The sequence below is a fragment of the Cynocephalus volans genome, chromosome X (genome assembly GCF_027409185.1).
Source record: "Cynocephalus volans isolate mCynVol1 chromosome X, mCynVol1.pri, whole genome shotgun sequence".
Taxonomy (NCBI): domain Eukaryota; kingdom Metazoa; phylum Chordata; class Mammalia; order Dermoptera; family Cynocephalidae; genus Cynocephalus; species Cynocephalus volans.
Window position 1 is genome coordinate 143,739,924 of NC_084478.1, and position 21,883 is coordinate 143,761,806.

Below are 21,883 nucleotides of genomic sequence, written 5' to 3' on the forward strand. Positions count from 1 at the left end.
AGCTTAAGGAGAGCTCCCAGAACTGGAGCTGGTGAGGTTCTTATGTGCCTAGAGTAAATAAAGATTTCTGTTGAGGTGTCAACAAAGCAGGTAATTAGGTGGAGAAAGTATCAGCTGTCTGAGAGACAAAGAAAGTAATTATGCTGAGTACTCTTGGTGGTATCAGTAAACTAAAAGATTTGTAGGGAAATGATACTGTTTGATAAAGACTTCAATGCCTAGCAGGAATCAGGGGACTCTTAGTGATGCTGACTGGTATAGAAGAAAGGGTTAAGAAGGATGGCAAACCTGAGTTCAAATACCAGTTCTGCCTCCTACTGTCTGTGTGACCTTGGGGAAATTACTTAACTACTCTGAGCCTGATGTGTGAAGCATAACATAGTGATAATCATAGTTCTATCTGCCTCACAGGTTCATTGTAAGGACTCAAGGAGATAGTGCATGTAAGAAAACTTAGCACAGTGCCTGGTACACAGTAAGTATTTAATAAATGGAGACATTATTATTATAATTACTATTATTATTCTTGCTATATACCAGGCATTCTCTACAGCAGCTCAGAGTTTAAAAGGAGAGACAAATAATTGCGGTTTATGATCATGTCATGAGAAGTATGAAGTGTGTGATTGTGGTGGCTCAAAAAAGGGAGCCCTCAAATGGGAGGAAGGGGTACAGAAAAGCAGAGAAAGTTTTGCGACTCTTGAGTTAGGTCTTAAAAAAATATGTAGGAGTTTGTTAGGAGGCCCAGGGAGAAAGAGCTTCCAGGCAATGGATCTACCCACACAAAGCCAAGGAGGTGTGAAACAGCCAGGCCCTGAGCAAAAAGTTGGGCTCAGCTCAGCAAGCACTTGGATCTCCTGGGGGGTGGGGGGGGTTGGGTCAGTGACCAAGAATCTTTTCAGCTCACTCCCACCAGACCCTGCCCGCGCCCTTTAGGCGCCCTACCTGGCCAGTCACGTGCGGCGCCCTCCTCTTCTTTCCTCTAAGCAGCCACGTAAGTTCACACCCTGCCCCTGCAGGCTTTGCAGGCACAGCGGGGGACCAGCCGACCCTCACCCGGAGATCAAGCCAGCGGGCTCCCTGGCCGGGGTCGCGAGCCCCTACCACTTTTCTCGTCCCAGTCCTGAAGCGACGTCTGCCCCCCACCCCCCATCACCTCCACTCACACGATCACCCGACTTGTTTTGGACGGCTCGTGCTCTCACACATTGCACCCAGACACTCACGCGGGGATACCCCTCCAAGACACCACACGGTCTCCAGCCCTCCTTCGGAGCTCATGGACTGGCCATACACATCTGCATCACAGACATGAACACATCACACAAAAAGACACACTGCACCCTCACATACAACCTTTGAACAAACACACCTTAAGTACACTTACTTATAGAGACACCTTGCCCACGAGCACACACACTACACACCACAACAACCACCACCTGCAAACTCATATTGACACACCGCACCTAAGGGTAAACACACATGCACACAAGCTTCAATGGGCACACACACACAGTGCACACATAAATATACTCACCACAGCAAGATTACAACCCCGGCAGAAACATACACCGAACACACCCACATCCAGACCGCACCCACATAGTTACACTATAATCGGGCAGAAACATACAACCTGCAAGCGTGCACACACAAATGCCGCACAAACACATGCTGCATGTCACAGCGCAAACCAAATACACACCACATCAAGCACTCGGGCTAAAACGTGCACCGCGCACACACACCCCACACCCGGCACACACCGAATGCACACACAGACGTAGCGCACTCGCGCGCGCGCACACACGCGTACATGCATGCATACATACACACACGGCCCGCCCCCGCCTTCCCTCCGGGCGGAAGAGAAGGGGGCGAGGAGGGGAGGAGGGGAAGTGAGGAGGGGGGATGGGCGGACGAGGCCGAGCGGGCACAGATGCTCTTTTCCCTTTGACCTGGGGTGTTGCCCCCATGTTCCCCATTCCCAAGCAGAGGGAATGAGTGAGTTGGGTCCAGGCAGGGTCCAGTCGGAACCCAGAAAAACAGGAAGATCCTGGGAATCAGCGGGCGGGCACGAGGGCTCCGCGGGGACCCCGACTCAACCGGAGGCTCCTCCTCCCCGCACCCTCCCCCTGCCCCTTCACGGCGCTGACCTCCGCCCCGCCCCGGGGTGTGCTTCACCCTCCCCTGCCGGGGAGAGCGGGCGACTATTAGTGTTGAGTGCTTTTGTTGGTTTCAAGAAGTAGGGAGTTGAGATCTGCAGACACGCTTTTTTCGAAACCTGTTCTAATATAGCTTGAAGACTTCTCTTGGTGGAGCGCTCACTATTTTGCAAAGCAACACATTTTCTACATAAAAGGCAATGGCTATCAGAAATCGCTGGTCCCACGCTGGGCACATAGTGGGGTGCTAGAAATGTTCCTCCTTCCCGCTTACGTCACCAAACCTGGCCGGGCTATCTGCAGCTAAGCACTGGCCCAAGACAGCCCTTGCGCGGTCGTTGAGCTTTTTTCTTAGCACACAAGCCCTCCCGAGAACAGTGGCCTCGGCCGGGGAGCCACCGGCGGCAGGGGGCGGTAGAGTCGCTGAAGGTGTTTTGCACTGCTGGCGGCACAGCCCGCGCGGGAAACTCGGAGGTCTCCTCCCACCGTCAGCGGGCTACAGTGGTCACTCCAGAAGGCTCCGTGGCCACATGACCATCTGGCTTCTGTCCTCCGCATGCTTTCTTTCGGTGGAGGTGGACGGCAAGGGAAAGGGAGGTGGAGGAAGAGGACCTCCTCCCTCACACTCCCCGCACTGTATATAAAGCGCTGTGCAAAGTACACGGCACAGGCTTCGGAGCTGTTATGGGTTCGAGTCTCAGCTCTGCCACTTCGTAGCTGACTTCCTTGGCAAGTCACTGGCTTAGGTCGCGGGGTAGGTATGAGGTTTAAAGGAGATATCATATGAAGTACTCATTCCAGTCAAGATCCCGAAGATGTTCATCCCGCTCCCTCCCCCCCACCCCCACACATAAAAAGATAAAGATTTGGGAGTTTGGGGAAGAGGGGATCAGAGGCTGGGAGGGAGACATAGCCACCAGTGAATGCCCCCAAGCCAGGCCAGAAAGGCAGAGGGTGGGAGGGAGTTCAGTTAACATTTAATTTCTTAAGCAATGTGCTGTGTTTAAGGCAAATGCTTGCATGAATGATTTAGTGATGGCACTCACTGGCCACAAGGAATTCCAGGTAAGAACTCCAATCCTTTGGGTTATGATGAGCCCCTTCTGCCCATCACCTCCACCCCTCAGAGGGACTTCCTAACTCATCTCCCTTGCGTTCTTTGCCCCCTTACCAAGCTGCCAGGTTAATTTTTTTAAAACTTGTAATGAACACTCTATGGGTGCCAGAGACGTCTCCTGTTTCCTTATGTCCCACCAGTGCCTAACACAGTGCCAGACACACAGCACAGACTCTATACATGTGGCAAAGAGATACCCTTGGTGACATCCCTTTGAAACACTGAGACTCGAGGGCACATAAGGCATTATCATAAGGAATCTAGAGAGAGGACTCCAGTAGTGGCACCCTGGGCATTGTGGCGATGGAGGGCAGTGGCTTTGGATAAGGAATTACTCCATTCCTCCTCAAAGCCCTCCATCTCTAAGCCTGCCTGGAAGGGCGTTGTTTCACTGCGGCTGAGGCTTCTGCAGTCAATTAAGAAGAAAGCCTCTTTCCTGGAGGGCAGAAGCCCTGGCCAGCTAGACAGTGAGTCACCACCTCACAGTTGGGCAGTAGAGGTGGCGCAAAAGTGGCAATGAATCAGTCCAAGATGGCATGGGGAGATTACCTTAGTGACGATGAGAAGGGGGATAAGGCTGGGACTAAATGATAGAGTGTCTGTATTCATATGCGTAGAGTCAGCTCCTAACCCACCTCCCCACATCCACCCCCACCAAGTCCCCAAGGAGAGCCCTGGCAGCCTTCTTAGAGGAGGAAGTAGAGTGGAAAGCACCCCTCCTGGGGAGGGGGTGTTTGGGACACCTGGGTTCTAATCCTGACTCTGCTACCTATTGTGTGACCTTGGGCAAGCCTCTCTCACTCTCTGGGCTTCAGTAGCAAGGTAAGTGCTAAGTAGTTTATCTGTGTTATTTCACACATTCTTCGCCACAATGCTATAGGGTAAGCATGTATTCCTCTATTCTGAAGTTGAGAAAACTGAGGCTGATTGAAATTTAGTGATCTATCTTTTCTCTAATATATCATATTCTTTGTGTATTTATGTTATCGAGGCAGTCATTGTAATCCAAGTCCTCTGCCTAAAATGGCTCCCTGTGCACTCAGGTTCAAATCATGTCTTCCTGCTAATCCCCAACAGCAACCCATGCTGCTTTCCCAGCAAGGCAGCTGGCTGTCTGGGTGGATTTTTCTCTCATCTCCTTTGACACCCCGCCCCTCCAACTCAAGTCTTTTCTTAGCATATCAATCTAAAATATCATATTAAAAAGCAAGCATCACCAAAAAGATGCACCCCAATATCAGCCCCTTGTCACAAAATGGGGGGAACTGGCTGCAGGATGCTGCAGTGAAGAAGGGGAGCAAAACTGCTGGGGCCAGAAGGAGGGGCTGCAGAAAAATAAGAAAGAGAGTGAGAGAGAGAGAAAGAGAAAGAATGCCAGGGATAAGTTGGACCAGTCTCAAACTGCCGCTGCCTCCTCTTCTCCCCCTCTCCTGATCTGGTGCTCTAGAATGTATAAAGGGGCAGTACCCAGCCCACTTCCAACAGGAGGAGAGGGAGAGATCCTCTCCTTCAATGGAAGGAGAAACCGTCCTCAGCATTCCAATTACACTCCTGTGTTGGGTAAGATTTATTTGATTCCGGGGGTGGGGGGAGTGGTTGGACAAGGGCATCCTGGTGGTAGTGATGGTGGTGAGGTACTTAAATTGAAATGAGCGCCACCAATCCTGCTGCCAGAGCCAGAAGTTCTCTCTCTCTCTCTACTAGGGAATAAGAGAGACTTGCCATATGTCTTCTGGAACTCCTTTCCAAACCAGGGCCCTAGGAGCCCCACCCCTGAGCCTTTGGGGAATAAGTCCATGTCTTTCTGGGATTCCACAGTAGCTATGAATGCCTGGAGCTAGTAGCTGCCCTCTATCCTCTCCCCTCCCCTTTCCTCCTTCTCTCCTTTGCCTAGGCTCTGCTCCTCCCTCTTCCCTTTTGCAGGGCTCTCCCATTGTCTGACATTCTTGAATCTTTTCTCCTCTTTCTTTATTGCTGTCTGTCTTTGTCAACAACATTCCACCTTTGTCCGTTTACTTGGCCCCAAAGAAGAGGAAATTCAATTGGGAGGGGGTGTAATTATTTATTTAAAATTCCCCTCTATCTGAGAACTTGTCTTTATAACCCCATATTGTCCTTCTTGCATCAGACAAGAATATTTAGCTCTTGTAAATAATAGACTTTTACTTGGCTGAATGGTAATTTGTATATACGATTGGTGGGCTGCAGATTAGAAGAGGGTATTTTTGGAAGAAGTATTAAAAGGTGAGATGGTTTGGGCAGGTGTGGATGGCCTTCTGACTTCCCCAGATGCTTAGGTATGCAAAAAAGACAGAAAATGAAGACTATAGTAGTGTGGGGGATGGGGCTGAGGGGAGGTCACCTACGGAGACCACTGCCATCCAGGTGTGTGGAGGCCTTTGGGAAGTCAACTTTCTGTTTGCTCTTGCTCATCATTGAACTTTGAACAAAACAACCTTTTTGCCTTGAGTTTGGAAGAGCAGAGGCCCTGGACAAGAATGGGAAGCAAGGAGCAGAAAGAGTGAGGCAAGGAGGGGAGGAGGTTGTTCCTTGTACAGTCCCTGCTCTGGAATACTGTACAAGTCAGGGCAGAAGGGAAGCAATGTGGGGCAGTAAAGTGTGCTGAGCTGGGATCCAGGAGTTCTGGGCCTTCATCTTGGCTCTGCCACTCCTTAGCTCTGTGTTTTGGGGTAAGTTTCCTGACCATCTGAACCTCCACTTCTGCCTTTCCTTCACTTGTAATGTGACATTGTGTGGCATGACCAGGGGAGGGGAAATTTGGAGCCCTCGGGGGACAGGGAGCCTTGGGTGGAATCTTGAAGGAGACATAAGCTTTGGATCATGGGAGGGAAGTCTGTGGGGTACAATGAGAAACAGTGGGAGTAGCCCAGGGAATTCAGCAAACAGGTATGCGTAAGACACTGAGCTGGCTGCTGTGGAGAAAATTGCTATGAATCAGCCCCTTCCCCACCGCGGAAAGCTTTGCTGAGAGTGGGGGAATCTGAGCGTCAGAGTCAAGCGCTCACAGTGCCTGCAGCTTGTCTCGGGACCAGCCGCGTCTGCGACGAGCCGGTCACGCAGCTTATTTTCTGGTCGGACCAAGAGAGTCGCCAAGAGGTAGTGCCCAGGGGCCTGAGTGCGGCCCACTGCGGGGCGAGAGAGGGAGGTGAGGGCACTCCGAGTGGAGAGCCCGACGTGAGGGCGGGAGAGGAGGCCTGAGAGTGCTGAACAAGTTTCCCAGGCTTTCGCGTTCAATGGCTCAAAGCCAGAACGTGCAAGAAAGATTTAATTTTTCGAATTCCCGGCGGGGGCAGGCAGCGGAGAGTGGTTTTTGCGCGCCGCGGAGCTCTGTTTAATTTTTCAGGTGCTGTGCTCCCGAGAGCGACCTAGGAGCGGGACGCGCGCAACGCAGCCCAGCCTGTCCCGAAGGCCGCGCCCTGCAGCGCAGTGGGCTCCAGGCGAAGGGCGCAGGGTCCTCAGGCCGCCAACCCCCACCTCGGTGCCTAGCTCAGGGCCAAGCACTTGCAGCGGGGAGGCGGCACGGGTGGGGAGGGACAGGGAGACCGACTCAAGCCCCTGCGCTCTGGCGCCCAAACGTCTGCGGAGGGGCGGGTCGCCCCCCAACTGCGGATAGCGGCGCGCGTGGCTGGCTCTGTGTCCTGGAGCTGGCTAAGTCCCGTAGAAGAATCGAGGACTCTGTAGACGTGAGGGCTATGTCTCTACAATGCTCTTAGATAAACAGGATAATAATAAGTTATGCTGGTTATGTTTTGGGCTTGGAGACGTTCACCGACGTGCCCAAGGCCATCCAGCTGCTTAGTAACCAAGACCTCCTGACTGCTGGTCTAGGGCTTTTATCACCACATCATAGCCAAGAGAGTGGTCTAATTCTGAAGGGGGATAGATAGATAGTTAGACAGACAGACATTAATATTTTACAAATATGCTTACTTTAATGTAGTTTGAAAATACCATTTCTATCATGAAAACTACAGGGAAAAAGATCTCCTACAGTACCAATTCCCTATGACAGCCACTCAGACAGGAATTTGAAAAAGAAAACTGGCAGAAAACTGGATGTTTGTTGGGGAAGATACAATCAAAAGAGACGAGAAGGGGGTGGGGGTGGGGAACAAAGATGGAGGAGAAGCAGCTGACGGCACAGATTTGAGGACTTCTTCATTCTGAAGGTTTCCTTGACATGGCCTCTGTTCAGATGGTTTGGGGAGTGTCCCCATTAGTCTTTTTTTTCCTTATGCCCACTCCTGAGATGCCACAGGTGTGGTCTATTGAGGCAAATGCTTGATGGTTCTTCCTTTAATGAAGAGTCTCATTTCCCTGTTTCCTTCTCTTACAGTAAATGCATCGGAGAGGGGTAGAGAGTGTGTGTGTGAGTGTGTATGTGTATGTGTGTGTGTATAAATGCATATGTGAGAGTGGGAGGATGTGTCTGTGTAGATGCATGTCTGTGAGTGGGAATGTGTGTGTGTGTGTGAAGAAGAATGTGTCTCAAAGAGGGAAGCTTGGGGGAGGGCAGGGGTGATGAAAAGATAGGAAGAATGAATCGGAATTTACTGAGTGCATTCCAAAAACCTATAGTTGTAGAAAGACACAGTGCTGGTGGGCCTGGGGAAATAGTCAATTTTTAATATTCCTTAAAGGAGCAAAGGAGAGGAAATATATTTAAATAGTGCAAGGAAGAATGATATTAGACCCATGGGCCTTTCTTGATAGTCCTTCAGACACTTGACATTTATGTGACCTTCAACTAGGCTTTAAGATCCCAAGGGCAGGAACTGGGACTTTCCACTCCAGATGGCTCTTCCCTCCCCTCCACCACCCCTAGCATGGTTGGTTTGCATACTGTGCTGAGGAAGGGAAAGGTAGGGACTAACCCCCTTTGTGGGCCAGTTAGTTTTTTCCACATTTCCCAGCCTAGACTACCCTCCCACCTCCTATACCCCAGTTAGCTGCCTTGCATTTCTGATTATGAAAGACCTAGTGAAGAAACAGTTCATCTTGTCCCCTCTGCAAGTGTCCTGCTGACAGTGAGTGAGTACCCATTTTCATTTTCAAAGGATGGTGCAGGGGCATTCTTCAGCAGGGACACTCTTTGCCTCATTCCAGATAGTAGCACTTCTGCTTAAATTTGACTCCCAGGTATTTTGGGGGACAATTCCTTACCTTGGTACAGCACTGTACCCTTTGGAGGACTCTCTCATACCACCCTGTCTTTTATTGCATCTTTACCACAGCCACCTTTAATAGGTATCATGTTTCTTATTTTATGAGGTCATGGATCTGAGGCTCAGAGAAGTGAGATAATTTTCTCCATATCACGTAGTTGGTGAGTGTGCTGACTTACACCTGGTGAAGCTGGGATTTGAACCCAAGATCCAGTCCATATCTCAAGAGCTTTCCACGATACCATGGTGTCAGGATGGGGTTGGGCTGGAGTGAGAGATATGGTAGGATAAATACATAGGGCCTTTGGTGCCTTTCTCCTCTATCCACTCCTCTCCTCCACCTTTCATAATGGTTTTTTTCAAAGCCATATCCATCTATCTTCATTCCCATTTCCTAAGGAATAGCACAGAACAATGTGTATAAATAAGACTTCAAAAAATCCAACCACTTCCTTAGGAAAGAAGGTAGTCTTAATTTGGACCTTCCCAATTCCTGGCAACATACGTTGGTGATGTATACCAAAAAATGTCATGATTTGGTGGGAAGGGCAACACCTGGGGATAGATAGGGATACCTGCTTCCCAGATCATATTCCCCCATGGCATTTTTTGTGCCACTTTAAGTAAGTCACAACCTCTTTACAGCCCTGGTTTGTTGTTATCTGTAAAATGGGGGAAAATAATCCCCAACCTACCTCCTTCCCAGGGGTTGTTGTGAGAATAAAGTGGCATGATTCATTTATTCATGAATCATGAATAGCTGTTTTAATTATAAGACCTTTATGTTCTCTCAAACCTCCAGAGTTTATAATCCTGTGATTAACCCAACAAACACTTATTGAACACCTACTGTGTGCTAGGATTTGGAGATAATGGGCATATGGCAAGCTTTTGAGAACGAGAAAAGCATAAGACAAATTAGGCATTTAAAAAATTTACCTCCTATTGATAGAAAATCTTATTTTTTACTTCTTCCACCGCAACTTAATAGAAGCAATCAAAAGGAAAAAATATACATGACGCAGCTTGTGATGCCAGCTCTATTATGCACTCTGACACATAGCAGAGAGAACATCTATATCTTCTTGTATCTGATGTCATGTTGCCTTGTTTACACTATCCTCTGGGATGTTTATAGCATAAAGATTGCCTTTCACCATCCTGAGCTTGAGTTGTTTCTTTAGTCAATAAAATTTAAAAAGGGCATCCCACGTTCTGTGGAATGACGACTGTGCTTATTTTACAAAGATGTTGTAATTTGTGGTGGCTGCCTGCCTTCGGATATGACCTCCCCTGGCTTATGGAATCAGGCTTTGATTATATGTGCATTCTTTTGATTTCATTATTTAGTGATGCAGAATCTTGCAGCTATTAAGGGCAGGTGGATGGGACAGTGGAAAGAGCCCTGAGCCTGATGAGAACTGGGTTCTTGTCCAGGCTCTGCTGTCAAATTACTGGGTGGCCCTCAGAAAACCCCTGTTCCTCTCTGAGCCTCAGTTTTCTGAACTGTAGAATGGAAATTTTGGACTAGATATTGGCTAAGGTTTTTTCTATCTCTGAACCATTCTAATATTCTAAATAGTTCCTGAAACATTCTCTCTCTCTCTCTCTCTGTTTTTTTTTTTTTTTTTTTTTTTTTAAAGGCAGGGCTTTTCTCAATATATTTTAACAGTACTACCTCCAGTTTATGAGCTTTTGTTATGACATGGTGGGCTGACTTCATGTATTAAAGAACACTGTCCCCAAATTTAATTATCTTAGGGCATCACCACCACACAGGATAAAATGAGCCATTTTGTTCACTGCCTCTACAGCTTTTGCTGAAATGGAGGTTATGGGATAACAACTTAAAGGGTAACTCATTAATGCTCAGGGATGAATGAGGAAATGTGTTAGCAGACCAAATTGGTGCCCAAATGTTTTCATCTAGAGGACCATATCTCTTTCCCACGTTGTGATCTATTAATGTAGGTGTCTTTATCCGTTGTCACTGCCTGTAGACATTTGAATAATGTAGCATTATTCTGGGCACCCAGCCTTGTTGACTATCAATTTCCCAAACTCTGAGGAGCTCTACCATAAACTGCCTAATTTTTAAGGATTCAAACCACGTCAGTGCAATTTCTGCTCTTTTTCTCATAGGTGTTTACTAGTGAGCACTGCACTATTCTTAACTTTTTGATGAGGGCAATGGAGGAAATTAGCCCTCCAAATTGTGAAGGCTGTGTATTTATGCCTAGCTGAAAGCACTTAAGCCCTCACAGTGTGTAAATGGGTGACCTTTCTGACGTTAATTTGTTTCCCCATCTGTGCCTTGCATTTCCTGAGGAACAATGTTGATGCCACCCAAGTGTGTTCCCCCTTTTTGTATTGCTGGAGACTTGATTTGGGAGTCTCTGTGCTCTTTGTTCAGATTCTCCCACTTGGTATCTACTAATATCCTAGCCCCATTACTGATCCAAATGAAATTATACATTCTTTTGCTAGTGACAATGTAAAATTGGATGGTTGGAAAGAGAAATTTGGGGACATACAGGCATTTTACTAATTTGTATAATAACATTTGAAATATTGACCTGTGCAGTTAGTTTTCCTAAATTTTATAAGATGATTTTTTAAAAAATATTTGACCTTGATGAAATTGGAAAATGAAGAAGAAAACTGTTCCCAGTAGTCTCCCAAGATCTCTTTACTTATGTTAATTTAATTCAAATTTAGTAGAGGTTGAACAGAATGGTCCTTCAATGCATTGACACAAATTCTAATTTTATGTAATTACTTTTGAAGCCTGATGTTTTCTGGTAACTCAGGCCCTCTGTAAAGAACCAAAACCAAAGCTAAATATCACACGTACATTATTTATTCACCCCTCATACAAACTGTTGAAATAGGTTCTGTGTCATATCCCCATTTTACAGAGGAGGGCACTGAGGCTCAGAGAATTCAACTGACTTTCCTAAGGTTACACAGCTAAGAAATCATAAAGCTTGGCTTGGAACATAGTTCTATATAGCTTTAACTCCAGTGCCCAGTAGAGATATTTTTCTAAAGATATTGTTTTTGCAAATGTCTTGAATTCTAGACTGACACTGCACCAGTTTGCTTTTATCTTCCTTTCTGAGTATCTTTTTGATCTCATGGTCACTTCAGGCTAGTGCCATGGCATGCCGAAGGGGAAAGAGAAAGACACTTTGGAGCAAGAGAGGTCCCCTGGAGCCTCATTCCCTGTGGGGGGCTTCCTTTTGTGTTCAGCTTGGGAAGTCAGGCCTGAAGATGAGTACTTGAATCTCAAAAACCTGTTATAAGTACCTCTGTCGTAGTGCTAAAGCCTGCCTACTTATCCCCCTCCCACCCTACCCATCAGCTTCTTGTCTGGGCACACTGGTCTTCCTAACTCTGCTTCTGTCTTAGATCCTACTGGTGCCTTGAGAGGATAGAAGGTAAGTGAGACAGTGTCAATTTTCTGGTAGAACTGCAGCATATGACTGCTCTTAAGTTTAGCTCTGTATGTTCGAGCAGGGAGGCAATGACAAACGGTTTATTCTAAGGCCTTTGATTTCCTTTGGAATTGTAAGCATCTAGGCTGACTCATCTCTCAAAGGCTTCTCTCTCTCTCTCTGTCTCTCTCCTTTTTGAGCTGGTGCTGATTTGGGGCTCTACTGTTTGTTCTTAGCTCATTTTGGGGGGACAGGAAGCATTGATTTTCATCCTGTTTTTGGGTGGAAGAACTAGCTCTGCTCTTTGGATCACCAGATCTGGTAAGCCTCAGTAAGAAGAAATAGCTGAAACTCCAAGACAGGTACAAAAATATCTGGGTTGGGGCAAGGGGAGAGGGGGAATGATGTTAGAAAATTAAGCCAGAGCTAGCCTGTGTGTGTCAGGATGAGACCCTCCACTAACAGGCTCTGGACCTGCTTCCCCAAACTGGGGGTTTCTAGAAGCATAGCCTGGGACTGTGGTTAGATGCATGTGCCTTTGGTTACAATGGTTACTTCGTGGTTGCAGTTTGGTGGTTGGTCTTGGGTGTTACTTGGGTTTTGGTGTTTTGCAGTTGAAGCTTTAAAATACATGCTAGGGATTTTCCTCTCAGTTTAGTTTAAAAGCCATGGAAAGACCATTCTTTGCTGTACTGTACCTCAGTTATTTGGAGAGATTTGTGACATCTGTGACTTTGGCCACTAAGAAAAGTGGGCAAAAGAGGATTTTGGTGACAAAATTCAAAGTGTTGTTGTTGCTGTGTGTGTGTGCGTGTATGTGTGTGTGTATTTTCTTTTCTTTTCTTTTTCTTTTTTTTTTGGACAGAGGCTAGCTCATTTATTTAGATGACGGCATGATAAAACCCTTACCTACCTATTCTGTGTCAAAGCCACATTACCTGCTCTTTGAAATTTAAACTCCCCCAAATAATATATAGACTATTATTGTAAAACTCTATGGGAAAGGGAAGCTCTGAAAAATGGCATGTGACCACTTTCCTTCTTGTCAAAAGATTTAATTTCCCATGTCTTGAATTGCGTTCTCTATCAGGAACCAGCATACACACATTCACCCAAACCACAAACTTGGGAGCTATTCTAAATTCTTTCCTTTCCATTACAATTAAAAATTCCCCTTAAGTCCTTTCAATTCTACCCATAAAATCCATCCCCTGCTTTAGCCTCAGTGACACTGACTTGTGTCAGCATTCCTTGTCTCTCGGTTGATTTACCTACTTCAGGCTCTCTACCCAAATCAAGCTTTTCATGGCTCTCTGTGATTTTTCCAAGGTGCAACTTTGACTCTTCACTTCCTGCCTAAAACCCTGCAGTAGTTCTCTATTGCCTTCAGGAGAAAGTCCAACTCCTTAACACAGCTTACAGGGCCATTCATGATCTCATCCCTGCCTATCCAGATTTATCTCCTTCCTATCCCTTTATACAGCTATAAGAATATGACGACCTCTGTCCCATCTCTTTGCCTTTGCACAAGCTGTTCTCTGTTTCTCTGGACGCTCCCCCCTCCCTGTCTCCAGGCAGACTTAGATGTTTTCTCCATTCTGCTCTCACAGTACTTTGTTTATGTCTTGGCCGACTGACTTCTCACAAGGTTTTGTAAATTGTTGCTAACCTGTGTATCTCCCTCACTGTCCTGTGAAATCTTTTATAAGAGGAGTAGTATTACCTTGCTCATCCTTGCAATCTTCAGTGTGTGGCACAAAGTGGGTAATTAATTCAGGTTTCTTACTTTCTTTTAATGAATGAATGAAAGAACAAATGAGTGATAGAGGATGTGCAGGAAAGGAAGCTGTGTGGGGTGCAGGAAGATCCCGACTGGGGGATGCTGTACAGCCTGGGAGCAGTATGAGGTAGTGGGCACCATGGAGAGGGCACATCTAAAACAGGTTTGCCATTACATTGAGACAAACTTTACTCAGATCACCAGTTCTCTATAGAGAGTCTCACTAGAAGTGGTCTAGGAATGATTGCTTGTTTTGGTATAAATTGATTTTTTTCATGAAAAAGTGATATAATCAAGTTGTACAATTTTGGTAAATAGAGAAAAGACAAAAGGCAAACAAAATCCCGTCACTTAATACAGATGCTGTTAGTATGTGGGTGAATTTCCTTCAGACTTATTTTTATGCATGTTTTTCTTCACATAGTTGTAATAATAATTAACACAACTATGTATTTTGTATTTGTTGTTAAAAAGCTCTTCGTAAACATCACTTTAATGACTGCATAATTTTCCATACTGTGGTCATTACATAATTTATATAACTAGTCTCATTGCTAGGCTAGCTTTTTTTCCCTTAAATTTTTACTTTTATGGCTCATGTGCATATGGTTGTTCCTGTCTGTAGGAAGATTTCATTAGGATAGATTCCTAGAAGGGGAATCACTGGGTCAAAGGGCCTGGGGATGATTTTTGGCACCAGACCCATGTGTCCAGTTTGTTTTCTTGAAGAGTATAAATTTACAGTGCTCCTAACCTAGTTGAAGTCCCTTTTTTATTCAACCTGGACAGCACTGAGTATCTTCATGAAAAAAAAAAAAAAAAAAGAAAGAAAAGAAAAGAAAAAACAACTCTATCAGTGTTCTAATTAATTAATGGAAAATACTGTCTTATATTGTCTCAAAATACTTTTAAAAATTGTAAGGTTGATTAGGTTTTGGGGTTTTTTTAATCTTTTTTTTATTACTTTTTTTCTTTTTTTTGTGTGTGTGTGTGTGTGTGCTAATTAAGTTTTCTCTTTTCTGGACTATCTGTTCAGGGCTGATTTTTTTTTAAGTCGATTTTTTTTTTTTTTTTTAAAATAAGCAACCAGACGCAGCTCTGCTTGAGGGTGAAGCCGCCTCCCAGTTTTCCCTCCCCTTCTACCCCTCCCCCCCCGCCATAGTTCCCTCCACCAGGTCCAGTGACAATTGGATGATGCAGTCTTGATAACCATCCGATTCCAGAATGGGTGGCTGCATTCCTTTTCCGAAGGCAGCAAGGACACTGTGCCCCAGAATCATGCCCCCTTTGCTATTGTTGTCCGCCTTCATTTTTTTAGTGAGCGTCCTGGGAGGAGCCCCAGGACACAACCCGGACCGCAGGACGAAGATGGTATCGATACACAGCCTCTCCGAGCTGGAGCGTCTGAAGCTGCAAGAGACTGCTTACCAGGAACTCGTGGCCAGGCATTTCCTCTCTGAATTCAAACCTAACAGAGGTGAGTTATACCCCGGAACGTGGCATCCTCACCTTCGGGTGAGTGGACCCTCCGGGCGGGATAGCACAAAGGGGGGTCCAGGAGGGTAGGAGGGGTCACGCCTGATCTCGGACCTGGTCCGTTCTCTTGGACCCTCGAGAACTGAAGCAGCCAGAGTTGAAGGCTGTTTGTTGAATTACGAAAGAGGTAAAGATGAGTTGAGTTGGGTCGAAGTCTGGGGGTTGAGGAGCACTAAGACAGGCGGATGTCAGGGACAGACAGGTGGGCAGAGGACAGGTGAAGAGACACGTACCAGGTGCGGTGTGAAAGTCAGGCAGAGCGAAACGGAGGTGCAGAGAGACGCTCTGAGAGGGGACTGGGACAGACAGAGACTGCGCGGTTGAGAGACAGAGATTTGAGAGAGTTACAGAGACCGTGAGAGAGAGAGAGAGAGAGAGAGAGAGAGACGCGCCCAGCCGGGCGAAGAGCGAGAGGGCGGTGCGGGCGCGGGGGGCGGCGGCGGCAGATGCGCTGTGAGCGCTGCGCACCTCAGCCGGCTGCGGGGGAGCGAGCGGGACGCGGCACGGGACGGGGGTTCGAGCGCCCCGGGGGATCTCAGGGGTACGGGCGCGGATCTGGCCGCCGAGCCAAGGGGAGGTGGTAGGGGATCGTGCGGGCCGAGGGGCACCCCAGCAGGATCGGAAAGTGCGGAGGCAGGCGGGTTCGCTGGGCGTGCACCGGCGGCCGCAGCCTGAACGGAGCGAAGCGAGGGGCGAGGAGACCCCGCAGGCAACCGTTGCTGCCGAGTTCGGAGCGCGGGGACTGCCAGGTGTCGCCGCTTCTCCCGCCCGCCGCAGCGCGAGGAGCCGACGGCAACCCGGAAGCGTGCGCGCCCGCGGTAACTCGGCGACCCCCGCCCGCGGTGGCGCTGTGGGAACAGCCCCTCCCCTCGCCTGTTGGAGGATCCAGGCGCCTCGGAGCCCCTGGATTGATGTTTTAAGTGTTGTGTTGAGCGACTACCGGTGCGTAGCAAGATGCGCAGTGAGCGCGTAGCGTTTTAGATCGTCTGGTTTGGTTAAATTCTTGGAGTCTCGTGTGGGTTAGATAGGATTGGTCCTGTTGTCAGGGGGGAAACTGAGGCTGAGAGTAAGCCAAGCACTTTTGGCGCGCTGGACGGAGTTCCCCGCCCCCAACACCCCTCCCCCTGCTGCAGATCAATGCATCGCGATATTTTTGTCACTAACCAAGTCCTATTTGTGTGTGATTGTGCGTATCTTTTCTTTTTCTCTTCCCGTAGCTCTACCTACTGACCGTCCCGACACCTTGGAGGAGTGGTTTCCGATTCTGAGAGGACAAGAGAGGGGTGAGGGGCTCTTGTGTTCGCTTTAGGAAAAGAATACAATGCTGCACCCCTCTGTGGTGTGCCTCTGGTTACTGGAGACTGGGCGGTGCCCCCCCCCCAGACACCCCCCACCTCTCCCAGAAACTCCATAGGGGGTGATATCCGGAAATGGCGCAATAGCTGCAGGCGCGTGGGGCGGTCCTCTCAGACCTGCCTAAGCCTTCCCCGTAGACCCACCCAACAGATCGACCTGAAGAAATAGCCCTTATTGCTTCGAGGTGGTCACCCCCTGGTAGGACTTAAGGCAGGGACCTTGGGCCCCGTCGAGGTACAGTGGAGCTGAATCCTTTCTTAAAACCACTGTAGGGTCTTTTGGGCTCGCTCCCAGGGAGGGGCGCTGCGGGTCTGGAGGGGTGGGGTTGGCTACGAGCGGTTGCTTGGAGGACTGCTACAGTCCCTGCAGTTCCTCTTGATGTAAGCACTGCGGTGCTTTGACGTTTCTCTTTCTTTCTCTCCTTGGCTCCCCAGCCGAATCACTCAAGACGTTTGGCGTTCGTCTGGAAGAGGTGCTGGTGAATGAGTTTACCCGCCGCAAGCAACTTGAACTGACAGCCGAGATGCAGATTGAGGAAGCCACCGGTCAGGCTGCGGGCCGTCGTCGGGGAAACGTGGTGCAGAGGATGTTTGGCCGCATCAGGCGCTTTTTCAGTCGCAGGCGGAATGAGCCCTCCTTGCCCCGGGAGTTCACTCGCCGTGGGCGTCGAGTGAGTTAAACCCTCTTAAGTTCCAGCCAGGAGCCCTTCCTGATGTATGCAGGAATGTGGGGCGTGAGGGTCAAAGCCTTTGTCTTCATGTGGGGGTGGGGTGGGGAGCGGGCGGGGGGTGGGGGGGTGGGGAGTAGCTGAACAGGACATGTTGGAGTGGTGTGCTTGACTTGCCACAGAGAGAATGTATCTCCTTCTGAGAATCACGCAGTGTTCAGGAATGTCCTAAATCACCCTCCTTCCACCATCTTTTAATGTAGTCTGGGTTTCTCCGCAGGGGGCAGTGTCTGTGGATAGCCTGGCTGAGCTGGAAGACGGGGCCCTGCTGCTGCAGACCCTGCAACTGACCAAAGTATCCTTTCCAATTGGCCAGCGACTTCTGGGATCCAAAAGGAAGATGAGCCTCAATCCGATTGCTAAACAAATCCCCCAGGTTGTTGAGGCTTGCTGCAAATTCATTGAAACACATGGTAAGGAAGCAGCAAATGGTTAAATCAAGGAAGGAGGCAATTAAAGGAAAAGTGGGGATGTTCTAGAAATGGGGAAAGAAAAGAGGACATGGAATGAAGGGCTTGGATGACATTCCCCTGACACCAGTGGAGGTCGGGATGAAGCAAGGGAGGAGAAGGGAAATGCCACGTGGGGTGGCAGGAAGGGGGTCAGAGATGTTTAGCATCTCCTTGTCTTTTCTTTCAGGCTTAAGCACAGTGGGGATTTTCACCCTTGAATACTCTGTACAGAGAGTGCGTAAGGTAAATCAGCTATGTTTACATGTTTGTTTCTTGGGTGAGGAAAAGCAGGTGGAGGTGGGGGCTCCTCCATAGACCTGAGGGTGGTGTCATATCTGAGGGTGGTATCATAGCTGTTGGGGGGAGCAAAGTCTTCTTTCTAGTCCCCCAGGCACACCACATTTCCAGCTACCACCACTGAAGCCTGGGACTTACTGAAAGAATGATCCAGAAGGAGCCTATTGTGGGCAGGGCAGACAGTCCGTGTCTTCTCTTCCTTTTTCTAGCTCCGTGAAGAATTTGATAAAGGTCTGGATGTAGTGCTGGATGACAGTCAGAATGTGCATGATGTGGCTGCACTCCTCAAGGAGTTTTTCCGTGACATGAAGGACTCTTTGCTGCCAGATGATCTGTACATGTCCTTCCTCCTGACAGCAAGTGAGTCTTCTGCCCTTCCTTCTTGGGCAAGGAAAGGAAATATTACAGGGGTCTAGGGGGTCTAGGGACAGAAGTCAAGCTGCAGGATCCCAAGGAACTAAGGCATAATGAACATCAGAAGATGAAAGAAGACCTCTCCACAATATATAAAATTATTATTTGCCAATTAAAAATAAAAATTTTAATAAAAACTTCTCCATGTTACTTTCTTTGTATCTCTGAATGTTCCATTTAAGTCTGTTGCTTGGAAATTTCTCCACAGCTTCTTGAAGATGTGTGTGCCCTCAGGGCAAAGAATGACCAGGTTCTGTAAAGAAGGTCTGATTTTGATGGGAACACTTTTCACTTTCAGAGCTTCTGAGCTTAAATGTTTCAGAAATGAGCAAAGAAACAAGTTGCTTGTGTACTTTCTCCATAGCTGTCAGTGATTTTCAAGCAAATCTCATCTTTCTTGGTGTCAGGGTGCTGCTAAGGCTAGTCACCTGAACCAGCCCCTGTTTTCCTTCCTCTAGCTCTGAAGCCCCAGGATCAGCTTTCTGCCCTGCAGTTGCTGGTCTACCTACTGCCACCCTGCCACAGTGACACCCTAGAGCGTCTGCTGAAGGCCCTGCATAAAATCACTGAGAACTGCGAGGACTCCATTGGCATTGATGGGCAGTTGGTAAAAAGGCTTGGGAAAGGGTAGTGAAAACTGTAGTAGGGTACGTGTGTGGGGGTTTATGAGTGAAGGGGAGGATGGAGAGGGGAAGGAGAGAGAAACTAGAATAAAAGGAGACATCTATTTGCACAACTTCCAATTACAACCTCAGGGTCAATACTTTCTGCTTCCCATTGCCTAGGTTCCAGGCAACCGTATGACTTCCACCAATTTGGCATTGGTGTTTGGATCTGCTCTCCTGAAGAAGGGAAGGTTTGGCAAAAGAGAGTCCAGGAAAACCAAGCTGGGGATTGACCACTATGTTGCTTCTGTCAATGTGGTTCGTGCCATGATTGATAACTGGGATGTTCTCTTCCAGGTAGGTAGAAGGTTTGGATGCACTTATTTCACACATCCCTCTCCTGTTCACAAGGCAGGGGAGAACTGTATGTGCATCCTTGAGGGTAGCCAAAGCAGGCAGCTACAAAATCTCCTAATCTAGAAATTCCTGTCACGTTAGCTGGTGGTGGTGCCTTCAGTTCTAGGTACCTGGTAGAGATGAGTATAAATGAAAAGGTGCTTTGTAATAAAGGCTAACATTGCTGATTTTACCCTCAGGTGCCTCCCCATATTCAGAGGCAGGTTGCTAAGCGTGTGTGGAAATCCAGTCCTGAAGCCCTTGATTTTATCAGACGCAGGAATCTGAGGAAGATCCAGTGAGTGTTTTTTTGTTTGTTTATGCTTAGCCTGAAGCACATTCTCCTATGGGGGCTTCCAACTCCAGACCATCTTTATGTTACAAACTGACTTACTTTTTCAAATTCCTTCCCATTTAGGAGTGCACGCATAAAGATGGAAGAGGATGCTTTACTTTCTGATCCAGTGGAAACCTCTGCTGAAGCCCGGGCTGCTGTCCTTGCTCAAAGCAAGCCCTTTGATGAAGGTCAGTTCCCTGCTGGAGGTCAGGCCCTTGCTGAAGGTCAGGCCCTTGCTGAAGGTCAGTCCCTTGCTGAGGGTCAGGCCCTTCCTGAAGGCCAGGTCCTTGCTGAAGATGAGTCCCTTGAGGAAGATGAGTCCTCTGAGGAAGATGTGTCAGTCAATGAACAGCTAGTATTTGAATATCTCTATCAAGGAGTAGTCTTTGGGGAAGTTCAAGGTCTTGAGATCCCAAATGACCTTGAGATTCAAGGCCCACATCTTGAAGGCATACCAGAGCTTGATGAAGAAGATGATGATGAAGACGATGATGAGGAAGATGATGATACCCTGAATTTTGATGATCTTCCTCCCCTTGAAGATATTCTAGACCCTGATGATGAAATTCCAGAACTTATTGAGATCCCAGACTTTGAAGAAATACCATATTTTGATATGGTCCCAGACCCTGAAGGAGCCCCAGATGTGCAAGAAGTCCTGAACCCTGAAGAAAACCTGAGTCATGACCTTGAAGAAGGACCAGAATTTGAAGACCACCAAAATCTTGACCTCGCAGAAGTTCCCTATCTTGATGTAATGCTGAACAATGAAGAAGCCTCAGATACTGATGAAATCCCAGAAAATGAGGAAGCCCCAGACACCAATGAAATTCCAGACCATGCAGATGCCTCAGGTAATGATGAAACTCAAAATTCTGAAGAAGACCCCAGTCATGAAGAGGTCCCAGCTGTTGACGGAGTCCCAAATGATGAAGCCTCAAATGCTGAAGAAATCCCAGACCATGAAGAAGCCCCAGAGGTCAATGGGATTTCAGACTCTGAAGAAGACCTTGATTTTGAAGAAGTCCCAGCTCTTCATGTGGTCCCAAGCCCTGAAGAAGCCTCTGGTGGACACGAAATCCCAAATCATGACGAATCCCCAGAGGTTAATGGACTCTCAGACTCTGAAGAAGATCCCAATCTCGAAGAGATTCCAGCTTTTGATGGAGTCCCAAATGATGAAGAAGCCTCAGATGCTGAAGAAATCCCAGATCATGAAGAAGCTCCAGAGGTCAATGGAATTGTGGGCTCTGAAGAAGATCCCAACCCTGAAGAGGTCCCAGCTCTCCATGTAGTCACAGGCCCTGAGGATGTCTCTGATTCTGATGAAATTCAAGACCACCAGGAAGAAACCTCAGATGTGAGTGGAGTCCCAAACAATGAAGAAGCCTCAGATGATGAAGAAATTCCAGAACATGGAGAAGTCTCTGATGTCAGTGGTAACCAAAACTCTGAAGGAAACCTCAGTCTTGAAGAAGACTCAGTTCTCAGTGTGACCCCAGAGCCTGAAGATGCCCAAATCTACAATGAAATTCCAGATTCTCAGAAATACCAAGCCGATGCTTTTGAAGAAGATGAAGTTAGCACTGTGGCTCCAGAGACTGAAGATGTCTCCATTCTTAATACAATTCCAGACCCTCTGCAAGACCTGGCTGTCAATCTTGAAGAAGTCATGAATGTGGAAGAAATCCCAGTGCCTAAATGTCTCGATCCTAAAGAAGTTCACAATCCAAAGACAATCCGGTTCCATAAAGAAGATGCAGGTGTTGCATTTCCTGTAGATACCACTCTCCTTAAAAACAAGTCTCAGCCTGGTCAAGTTATGGACTACAAGTCCTCCCCAGAGTCACTGAAGAGTGACAGCTGCTTTTCCCCCTCCATGCAGTGCTGTAAGCTTCCAGCTCCAGCTTTGTTACTCATTTGCTTAGTAAAATTAGTCAAGCTGCTTGTAGGGTGGTGGTGGTTGTTAGGAGGTCGCCCTCTTCCCCGTCTTCCTGATGGTATTGTCCATTTGCTCTGAGCACAGTGTGTCTGTCTCACTCTTTCTGTTCCCGAACCCAGCTCTCACCCCCCAG

General features: G+C 47.8%; 1 protein-coding gene across 2 annotated transcripts in view; it reads left to right on the forward strand.

Moving 5' to 3' along the window:
• ARHGAP36 (Rho GTPase activating protein 36) overlaps positions 1–21,883 on the forward strand; it is a 31,379-nt gene that overhangs the window by 8,019 nt on the left and 1,477 nt on the right. The window contains exons 2-11 of one of the 2 annotated variants that reach the window (XM_063083521.1): positions 15,007–15,165; positions 16,442–16,507; positions 17,015–17,250; positions 17,528–17,720; positions 17,947–18,002; positions 18,266–18,416; positions 18,929–19,077; positions 19,256–19,432; positions 19,672–19,769; positions 19,890–19,996. In XM_063083521.1, coding sequence (XP_062939591.1) covers positions 15,007–15,165; positions 16,442–16,507; positions 17,015–17,250; positions 17,528–17,720; positions 17,947–18,002; positions 18,266–18,416; positions 18,929–19,077; positions 19,256–19,432; positions 19,672–19,769; positions 19,890–19,996 — 1,392 coding nt within the window. Of the gene's footprint in view, positions 1–14,912; positions 15,166–16,441; positions 16,508–17,014; positions 17,251–17,527; positions 17,721–17,946; positions 18,003–18,265; positions 18,417–18,928; positions 19,078–19,255; positions 19,433–19,671; positions 19,770–19,889; positions 19,997–21,883 lie in introns of those variants that run through there. The other variant, XM_063083520.1, reaches the window with a different exon arrangement.